At 44.7% G+C, this 11,105-nt stretch overlaps 1 protein-coding gene across 3 annotated transcripts in view; it reads right to left on the reverse strand.

The window, feature by feature from the left end:
- LOC106580873 (huntingtin-interacting protein 1) overlaps positions 1-11,105 on the reverse strand; it is a 40,216-nt gene that overhangs the window by 22,578 nt on the left and 6,533 nt on the right. For 2 of the 3 annotated variants that reach the window (XM_014162394.3, XM_082966542.1), the window contains exons 2-4: positions 2,775-2,838; positions 1,973-2,115; positions 808-864 (exon numbers count right to left, since the gene is read on the reverse strand). In XM_014162394.3, coding sequence (XP_014017869.2) covers positions 808-864; positions 1,973-2,115; positions 2,775-2,838 — 264 coding nt within the window. Of the gene's footprint in view, positions 1-807; positions 865-1,972; positions 2,116-2,774; positions 2,839-9,677; positions 10,897-11,105 lie in introns of those variants that run through there. The other variant, XM_014162392.3, reaches the window with a different exon arrangement.

Genomic DNA, 11,105 nt, shown 5'->3' on the forward strand with positions numbered 1-11,105 from the left:
GTAATCAGGTCCGTGTCCTTACTCAACATTGACAGGAGCACTCCAAACAAAAGACAATGACTAAATTAACAAAACTCGTAAATGGAATTAAACAAAAACTACTTTCTCACAAGTGCAGCATAGGTTGTGCACTCTGCAAACAACGTGTCCACTCTGACAATGAGAACAGGAAGAATAATAATAATAATAATAATAATAATATATTGAATGCATTAACAGAAATTACCATAACCAAACAAACATTGTAGATTTGAAATTCTAGGAATTAACTATAAATGTACTACTGGTGATATACAGTATGTAATGAGGAATTGATATACACTAACAATCAAATGCAAACAATTCACACAACAATGAATGTGCACAAATTGGCGGGAGAGCGTGCATTCTAGAGACGTGCATCTTAGCCACACTCCCCTTCTTGGACTGTGCCATCCCCGCGGCCTCCACAATGGATTAGTTCACCGAGATGGGCGCGAATAAGACATGTGTCTCATGTGCCATAAACATTTTTTTTAAAGAATTTGCTACTGCTCGACCCCCCCCAAAAATTGCGTTTGACCAACATATCGTCCAAACGACTAATTGGGGTCAGCCCTACCCTATATAGTGCACTACTTCTGAACAGGGCCCGCAGAGGGCTCTTGTCAAACTTAGTGCACTATATAGGGAATAGGGTGCCATTTCCGACACAGCCAATGTGTCTCTGCCAGCCTGCCGGTTAAGAGACATGATGACTGGGGCTGAGAGTTTTTCCTGGCCTTAGGGCCCTAATGGAAACCGTCGGTACTGTGTTCTGGTCCTTACCCACATTCTGCTCATGTCACTGAGGTCCGCCTTGTTCCTAATCGAGTCCTTTATCACCTGAACACACAGAAAGAGAATTTAGACATGGCTGAAGCCACAAGCCAAACGTTCAGAATGTTGCTGATTCAACAGAGAGCGCTACGTGAAGTTGTACTGTATGCATTGTGTGGGTGTGTTCAAGGCCAGTGTGTTGTGCAATCGCCAGGGTGCTCAGAAGTGAATGAATGTGTATGGGGGTGTGGGAACAGCACTATGCTGATAATTTGCATGGTGCGTGATGCTAGTCCTTGGAGGTTGTAGCTAATTTGGCTAAACTGGTGGTTGTCATCTCACTGTACAGTAGGATATATTTCCTTAAACGTAGACGCTATGTAGCCTGGCCCCAAATCTGTTTGCGTTTGGCATGACAATGCAATATGACTTGGCAAGGCAGCAGATCCCAAATCTTGGACCAGACTAACAGCTATTCTGAATTAAGTGCAAATCTCAAATGATATTCCCTATGGGCCGGTTTGTTGGACACAGACTAAGTCTAGTCCTGGACTAAAAGCAACGGAGAATCTCCATTTAAGTAGCTTTTTTGTCCAGAACTAAGCTTGATCTGTTTCCGGGAAACCGCCCCTATATTTAGTTGACTTTAACCTTCTTTTACCAGGTAAGTTAACGGAAAACACACACTCATTTACAGTAATGACCTGGGGAAGAGTTGCAGGGGAGAGGACAAGAGAGGGGTTGAAATTAGCCAATTGGAAGCTGGGGATGAGGAGAGCCAGAATAGGAATTAAGACAGGGCGACCAGGGTTAACACCCCTAGTCTTGGTATAGGTGTTGTGGAGACCGTCAGTCCCCATTCAAGCCCAACCCTGGCCCTATCCTGCTTGGCTTCGAACCAAAGCCAGCTGAGTAATAAACAGGGAATATTGTATTTGTTGTATCAAGTCTACGGAGAGATGGGCATGTCCCTGGCATGCAGCATGCTCAGGATCGTGTTCATTAGTCACCAAACGAAAGAAAACAGAGTGAAACTGGGAAGGACTACAGAGTCTTGTCCAATAACAAATGCTCATTTCCATTTTCCGTTGCAAAATGTTCTCTATTGCACGCCTTAAAGATGGCGACCCAGGTGTGTGTCCCATCAGGGCTGTGTTGGTGGGTTCAGACTTACGTTGGGATGGCCGTCTCGCAGCAGCTTGTGGAAGACGTGGCAGAACTTCCAGCAGAGCACCGCATTGCTGGAGAGCGGCAGCCGGTTGACCGCCGCCCAGAAGGTGTGGGCGCCCTTCTCATGGTGGGTCCCCAGGATACAGGGTGAGACAGACCAGTCAAGGAGAAACACACAGGAGATGGCAGAGAGAGAACACATACTCTGACGAAGGCTGATATGACAAAATGTGCCGGGGGAGTTAACATCGAGGTGTTTTGCTTGCCTATTCAACATCCATTGTTCTCTCAAGAGGGGCTGAAAACCTCTCACACATCTCTGAACATATCTCACAGAAAGACCGTACAGAGCAGTCTGTCTCTTGGTCTCTTTCTCAGACACACACGGCTAAATGAATGGCCTGGTCCCGGCAGACAACCACGGTCACGTTACAATATTGTTTTGCACAAACATAACCCTGAGTCATGAAGGAACACTCAAGAGCGTCCACAAACATAACCCTGAGTCATGAAGGAACACTCAAGAGCTTCCACAAACATAACCCTGAGTCATGAAGGAACACTCAAGAGCTTCCACAAACATAACCCTGAGTCATGAAGGAACACTCAAGAGCTTCCACAAACATAACCCTGAGTCATGAAGGAACACTCAAGAGCTTCCACAAACCCATGGGAATCAACATAAACACAGCTCTCATTTCTCTATAGTCAGAGGAAAACAGATTCTATCCAACACACACACACTACGCACACAACTAACAGACACTGCACACACAGCGACACACCCGGCACCACAAGGAGGATATTCCTGGCATGCTTCTCTTTGACGGCGACTTCCTGCGTGTTGATGGCCTTGTTGATGCTCACAGCCTGTGCAGAGGAAGTGGAGGGAAAGAGGAAAGAGACAGAAAATACCAAATCAGGGAGATGCTTTTCACTCCTCACTCTGAGGAACACAGAACACACAAATAATTATGTTTAGATGATTTAGTGAATTACTGTTACCATAGTGAATTACTGTTAACACATTCAGTAGGCTACAGGTCTATGATGTGGCAATCAAAGCCTAACCCTAATGTTTCAAACACCATACTTTAACTGAACCATTAGAACACACACACACACACACACACACACACACCCACCCTGACAGCAACTAAACTCAGCAACAACAAAAAAAGAAACGTCCCTTATTCAGGACCCTGTCTTTCAAGGATAATTTGTAAAAATCCAAATAACTTCACAGATCTTCATTGTAAAGGGTTTCCAATGCTTGTTCAATGAACCATAAACAATTAATGAACATGCACCTCTGGAACGGTCGTTAAGACACTAACAGCTTACAGACGGTAGGCAATTAAGGTCACAGTTATGAAAACTTAGGACACTAAAGAGGCCTTTCTACTGACTGAAAAACACCAAAAGAAAGATGCCCAGGGTCCCTGCTCATCTGCATGAACGTGCCTTAGGCATGCTGCAAGGAGACATGAAGACTGCAATTTATTGCCCTGGCCACATCTGCAATGTCCGTACTGTGAGACACCTAAGACAGCACTACAGGGAGACTGGACAGACAACCCACCGTCGCTGGACCAGACAGGACTGGCAAAAAGTGTGCTTCACTGATGAGTTGCGGTTTTGTCTCACCAGGGGTGATGGTCGGATTCGCGTTTATCGTCGAAGGAATGAGCGTTACACCGAGGCCTGTACTCTGGAGCGGGATCGATTTGGAGGTGGAGGGTCCGTCATGGTCTGGGGCGGTGTGTCACAGCATCATCGGACTGAGCTTGTTGTCATTGCAGGCGTGATTTCCTGTAAGACAGGAATGTCAGTGTTCTGCCATGGCCAGCGAAGAGCCCGGATCTCAATCCAGTTGAGCACGTCTGGGACCTGTTGGATCGGAGGGCTAGGGTCATTCTCCACAGAAATGTCCGGGAACTTGCAGGTGCCTTGGTGGGAGAGTGGGGTAACGTCTCACAGCTGGTAAATCTGGCGCAGTCCATGAAGAGGAGATGCACTGCAGTACTTAATGCAGCTGGTGGCCACACCAGATACTGACTGTTCATTTTGATTTTGACCCCCCCTTTGTTCAGGGATACATTATTCCATTTCTGTTAGTCACATGTCTGTGGAACTTGTTCAGTTTATGTCTCAGTTGTTGAATCTTGTTATGTTCATACAAATATTTACACGTTAAGTTTGCTGAAAATAAACACAGTTGATGTTTCTTTTTTTGCCGAGTTTATATAATAAAAGAATTGTCAGTAACAAAAGGGAATACTTGTACCCTACAAGTAGCCTACTTGTTCTGAATATTCAAGAAAGCAATCCTCAGCAAACTGGCCCCGTGTGGGCTTCACTTGTCCAGTTGCATGTGTGTGTGTGTGTGTGTGTGTACAGTTTTGAAACACACACACACTAGGGGCGCAACAGTCCTGACGAGAGCAGACAAAATAGCCTACGTTTCTGTGTGTCTTTTTCTCTCAGCCTCATTACAAATGGCATATCCCAGCTCAAGGTGACAAAGACGGGCTTTGTATTGACAAGATCGACTCACAGGGTGACTGTCATTAAGTCACAGCTGTGACTTCTGAAGAGGAGGAAGAGAAGAATGCAGAGCTGGCCAACAGCTCTCAACACACTGCTCCCTGGTTTAAATTCCACTCCAGCCGTGTGTCTTTGCTTAGCTTGTAGCCCTGCAGAGGACAAACCATGCTCAAATCTACTAGCCGTGCCTTCGATCATGAAAACATACATGCAGGGTTGATATGGACACTGGTGCTACTGGTAGAACTCCTGTTGTTACATAATCAAGCACAAGCCAAGAGATGTGTGTGTCATCATATCAACACAGAGCCATATATCTGACCAAAGTCTCCTGTGGTTTCCTCTGTGTTTACTGAAGATCTGACCACAGGCAAGCTAATGTTTGACCTTTTCAAGTGTCACCATTGTTTGTCTGTGAGAATCCACTGCAGGATGGATGAGACTTATTGAAAACCGCTTAGGAGGAGACTGGACAAAATCTCATATCTAGATTCCACTTGGATATAAATACTGCAAATACAGTCTACAGCATCTTCTATACTGAACAAAAATATAAACACAACAATTTCTACAATTTTACTGAGTTACAGTTCATATAAGGAAATCAGTCAATTGAAATAAATTAGGGCCCTAATCTATGGATTTCCCCTGACTGGGAATACAGATATGCATCTGTTGGTCACAGATATATATTTTTTAATTTTTATATGGGCATGGATCAGAAAACCAGTCAATATCTGGTGTGACCACCATCTGCCTTATGCAGAGCGGGATCTCCTTTGCCTAGAGTTGATCAGGCTGTTGATTGTGGCCTGTGGAATGTTGTCCCATTCGTTTTCAATGGCTGTGCGAAGTTGCTGGATATTGGCGGGAACACGCTGTCGTACACGTCGATGGGACATTTTCATCTTTCAGGAATTGTGGACAGATCCTTGTGACATGGGGCTGTACATTATGATGCTGAAACATGGGGTGATGGCGGCAGATGAATGGCACAACAATGGGCTTCAGGATCTTGCCACGGTATCTTTGTGCATTCAAATTGCCATCGATAAAACGCAATTGTGTTCGTAACTTATACCTGCCCATACCATAATCCCACCGCCACCATGGGGCGCTCTGTTCATAACGTTGACATCAGCAAACTGCTCGCCCACACAACGCCATACACGTAGTCTGAGGTTGAGAAGCCGGTTGGACGTACTGTCAAATTCTATAAAACGACGTTGGAGGCATCTTATGGTAGAGAAATTAACATTCAATTCTCTGGCAACAACTCTGGAGGACATTCCTGCAGTCAACATGCATATTGTGTTGTGTGACAAAACTGCACATTTTAGAGTGACCTTTTATTGTCCCCAGCACAAGGTTCACCTGTGTAATGATCATGCTGTTTAAATCTGCTTCTTGATATGCCACACCTGTCAGGTGGATGGATTATCTTGGCATAGGAGAAATGCTCACTAACAGGGATGTAAACAAATTTGTGCATATGAAACATTTCTGGGATCTTTATTTCCAGCTCATGAAACATGGGACCAACACTTTACATGTTGCATTTATATTTTTGTTCAGTGTAAAAATAGCACTCGTATCTACCCTTACATTTCACTCAAAACACCACACCAATTTTCCCCCTAAAAAAAATTAATAAAAAGTTTCTGAAAACCAAGGAACGATGAAAGGCTCCCAGCACTTGTGCAAGCGGTTCCCACACAGGAACGACCCAATTAGTCCACAGAGCGACTTTGTCGTCCATCTGAAAGAGAGCGTCAGCTGCCCAGGACTCCTGGCAAGCCAATGGGACTGGAAGCTGGAGCGGCTAGCTGGCATTGACAGGCCTATTAACTCATCTCATCGCAGTATGGGCAGCCGATGCAGTGAGATGATGACTGCTATAAAATTAAATTAGGAAGTGAGAAACAGACTGGTGGTGAGTGTGTTGGGGGATGAGGCTTGCCTCACAGACAGCCTAGTCTGGACTGGGCACACCTACGTCGTGCACAGAGAACTCTGGAGGCCTCTCCCGTCACCATTGATATGCTAGTCCTCGCCTGGCTGTGTGGCAGCGGCACTGTCAAGAAACAAACGTTATCAACGAATGCGTAGGCCGTTCTTAAAGGATAGGCGTGAGCAATATGGTTTAAACTCCACCCAGCCTATCAGAAGGCAAGGTGAAGGAATTACCATACTGCTTAAATCTATCTGATCCTTTGAGATCTACAGGAGTGCCCAGGCCTTAAGGGTGGATTGGGATTCAGCATGAGCCTGTGTTGTCTAGTACTGCGCAGGACCTAGCCGGTGCCTTAAAAGCAGCCCAGTCAGGGCCCATTTAATAATGCAGCGATCTCACATTGATGAGTTATTTGCCCAAAGAAAACATTTGAATAATGGTTTTGAATGCTTCACATGAACATGACTAACGGCCCATCCCATGGCATAATAGGGAATGTCTCCTGCAGACGTATCGGCACTAGGACACTACATGATTATGACGGCAGCAAAGTATAATTTTTATCACTGCTCCAGGAAACTTGTTGAAGAGCAGAATAAACTTAATGATGGTCCAAAAACATCTGTATTTAGAGATAGCACCCTCTACTCCTGTGCAACAACAATTATGATCAATTGAATCAATCAATTAACACAATCAGTCTAATAAAAATAAGCCTGAGTTCTAACGAGTTTTGGGAGCTGCCATCGTTACATTACAATTTTTATTTAACTAGGCAAGTCAGTTAAGAACAACTTCTTATTTACAATGACGGCCTACTCCCAGCCAAACCCTAATCCGGTGAACGCTGGGCCAATCGTGCGCCGTCCTATGGAAGAAGCTACATGGAAGAGGGGTGCTTTTCCGGTGGTGGTCTCTATAGTGTTTTAGATGATCTGCTGTTCACACAGTGCTGAAACCACACCAAATCACAAGCAGGGGCCAAGCAGCACACACTATTCCCTGTTCCCACAGTAGTGCTTTTATCTGGCCACATCTCTTCGTAGATTCCTCACATTCCTTTTTCTGAAGAAAATAATGAGTAAAAACACATAAATAAAAAATCAGGATCTCACAGATTTTTCACAGCCAACCTTGGGACATTCATATGATCGAACGGTACGATGAACTCACCGATTATGGGGTGGGAGAAACAAGGGGAGAGTTTGTGTTATCTTATACCATGCATTCGGAAAGTATTCAGACCCACTGACTTTTTCCCACATTGTTATGTTACAGCCTTATTCTAAAATTGATTCAATTGTTTACTTCCCCCTCAATCTACACACACACACACACACACACACACACACACACACACACACACCCCATAATGACAAAGCAAAAACAGGTTTACATTTTTTTGCAAATGTATAAAAAAAGTTCAGACCCTTTACTCAGTACTTTGTTGAAGCACCTTTGGCAGCAATTACAAGCTTGAGTCTTCTTGGGTATGACACGACAAGCTTGGCACACCTGTATTTGGGGAGTTTCTCCCATTCTTCTCTGCAGATCCTCTCAAGCTCTGTCAGGTTAGATGGGGAGCATCACCGCACAGCTATTTTCAGGTATCTCCAGAGATGTTAGATCAGGTTCAAGTCCGTTCTCTGGCTGGGCCACTCAAGGACATTCAAAGACTTGTCCCGAAGCCACTCCTGCGTTGTCTTGGTTGTGTGCTTAGGGTCGTTGTCCTGTTGGAAGGTGAACCTTTGGCCCAGTCTGAGGTCCTGAGTACTCTGGAGCAGGTTTTCATCAAGGATCTCTCTGTAGTTTGCGCCGTTCATCTTTCACTCGATCCTGACTAGTCTCCCAGTCCCTGCTGCTGGAAAACATCCCCACAGCATGATGCTGCCACCACCATGCTTCACCGTAGGAATGGTGCCAGGTCTCCTTCCCATTGACACTTAGCATTCAGGCCAAAGAGTTCAATCTTGATTTCATCAGACCAGAGAATCTTTTTTCTCATGGTGTAAGAGTCCTTTAGGTGCCTTTTGGCAAACTCCAAACAGGCTGTCATGTGCCTTTTAAATGAGGAGTGGCTTTCATCTGGCCACTCTACCATAAAGGCCTGATTGGTGGAGTGCTGCAGAGATGGTTGTTCTTCTGGAAGGCTTTCCCCATCTCCACAGAGGAACTTTGGAGCTCTGTCAGAGTGACCAACAGGTTCTTGGTCACCTCCATCACCAAGGCCCTTCTTCCCCGATCGCTCAGTTTGTGGGGGCGGCCAGATCTAAGAAAAGTATTGGTTGTTCCAAACTTCTTCCATTTAAGAATAATGGAGGCCACTGTGTTCTTGGGGACCTTCAATGCTGCATACATTTTTTGGTATTTGTGCCTTGACACAATCCTGTCAATTTTAGAAAAGCTGTAACGTAACAAACTATGGAAAAATAGAAGGGGTCTGAATACTTTTTGAATGCACTGTATGGGGAGATTCAGGCACCGTGGACAGAAGGTGCATGGTGGGCTGCTGCGCTGGTACTGTGAAGACTTGTCCACCACTTCAAGAGGAATGGGTAAGCAGAGAATGAAAACAGGAAACATGGGTCGCTGTCTGTACACGGAGGTGCTGTGGTGGAGAGAGGGTCAGTAGGTCTGGGGTGTGGTAGAGAGACGGGGGGGGTGCTCAAATCAGGCTTCCTGTCTTGGCACATTTTTTCCTGCCCATTTCCTTTCTGCTGAAAAATGCACCCAGCTCCTCCCCTCTTCCTCCACCTCAGGCCTAGTACCCGGTGCCAACCCAAACAGACCTCACAGCTCCATGTTTCCTTTGCCAGCCTCTTCCAAGTTGCCCCAATAGGTCAATTGGACATACTTTTTACATTTTGCAGAGACAGACACACAACATTTGTAGCTGTTTGACACTAATAATGTTCTCCTATTGACAACGACTGCTTTAGATGGATATCTTGAACTAAGAATAGCTACTAGCCACTTCCTGAAAAGTTACTCACTTCACATTACGTCACACTAGACAGACTGTGTGAAAAACACAAACTAATTCCTGAAGAAGAGCTGACGTCATAAAAGCACTGTAAAAGGGCAAGCACATCTGCAGCTGAATTAGTTTGTGGTTTCTCTATGCACATTCGCACTAATTAACCTTGATAAAGATGCTATGACACTGTAGAAATGTAATATCGTCTTACAAGACTAGGTTTTAGTTTACCTTAACAATAGTGGGGCCTATACCCAAGATGTAAACGGCAAGGCTGTTCTCTGGGCCCTCTTTGAGAACGATTTGATATCTGTTTTTGATTCTTGCATCTGCCAAGAGCGTTGATGTTTTCATACCGTTGTCTCTCAGTTCATGACATAAATGACCAAAGCAGAGGACACTGACAGGCAGGCCTTTATCCTCCTCTGGCTGAGATAGAGAGGAATTCGTCTCGGAGAGCAGCCTTGAGGCTTCGTCTGTTTGATCCAGAGCAGTGAACAGCGCTCCAATAACATATTTATAACATGACTTTGAGCAACCGGTGTTGCTTCCAAGAACAACTGAGAAACTTTTTCCACATCACAACCAGTGTCTGTCACAAACAAACTGTTGTGTGTCCTCAGCAGCTACCTCCATGCCAATGAGCTTTCAGGGAGGAGCACAAAGCCCCTGGAGATGCTTTCGTATCAGCCCCCTTCCCCCACTCCTCTATACAGAGCCAGAGTAGCCTACACTGTGTTGGCACTGAAAGGGCAGTTTTGGTGCTTTGGCCCTGCTAGTACACCTGCTCCGGAACTCACACCAAGTCCTGCCAGTGTTGAACTGACCCTGAGGGGATTTCTCAAGCGGGGATTCCCCTATTCACAAATTACTAATCAACGTTCTCCATCGGCTGTTGAAGGCCATTCATGATAAATCATTCACAACAGCATACATAGCCTCTGTCACTATAACCCATGATATTTGCAATAACACTCATGCTGTAATAAAAATGTGATGGTTGTGTATCAATAAGAGTGATTATTCGTCCGAACTAAATCATGCATGGTTTGTTTTTATAATGCTGTATCTTATGTCCCTGGTTGTTCGTATTTTAATTTTTTTTTACATTTATGGATTGTGCAATTCAACCTATTACTAAATAAACTGCTGTCTCTAGTAGCCTTATATAAAGTATTTAGCTGACCATGACACACATTGTAAAGCAGCTGGGCTACCATAAATGTATGTCTGACATCGCTATCGTCCAACAAAACAACACAGTCAGATAGCTCGTTGACATTCTAGTCACCGCGAAAAACGTACGCGTGCTTACGTTATCTAAAGACTATAGAGAACGGGCTACTGTGAACAAATAAAAGGGGGAAACATCCGATCCGTCCAGGGAAATTCGTTAGCAAACTATAGCCCAATACACTAGTTATAGCCTACACTAAAACATGCATCTGACTGGAGTCTGGACTATCCTATAACAAACCATATCCTACACGGCCAACTTAAAAACACCACCTCGATATAGTTTAATGATAAGCAAATGATTTAGAGCGAACATGAACATATGCAGTATCTTACATGTCCTGAAGAAACAATCCTGGTATCAAATTAGTTCCCTCTCGCCATAAACATGCATATCTGTTGCGCCTTTAACGCAATAATGCT

Source organism: Salmo salar, chromosome 20, assembly GCF_965601325.2.
Source record: "Salmo salar chromosome 20, fSalSal1, whole genome shotgun sequence".
Taxonomy (NCBI): Eukaryota; Metazoa; Chordata; class Actinopteri; order Salmoniformes; family Salmonidae; genus Salmo; species Salmo salar.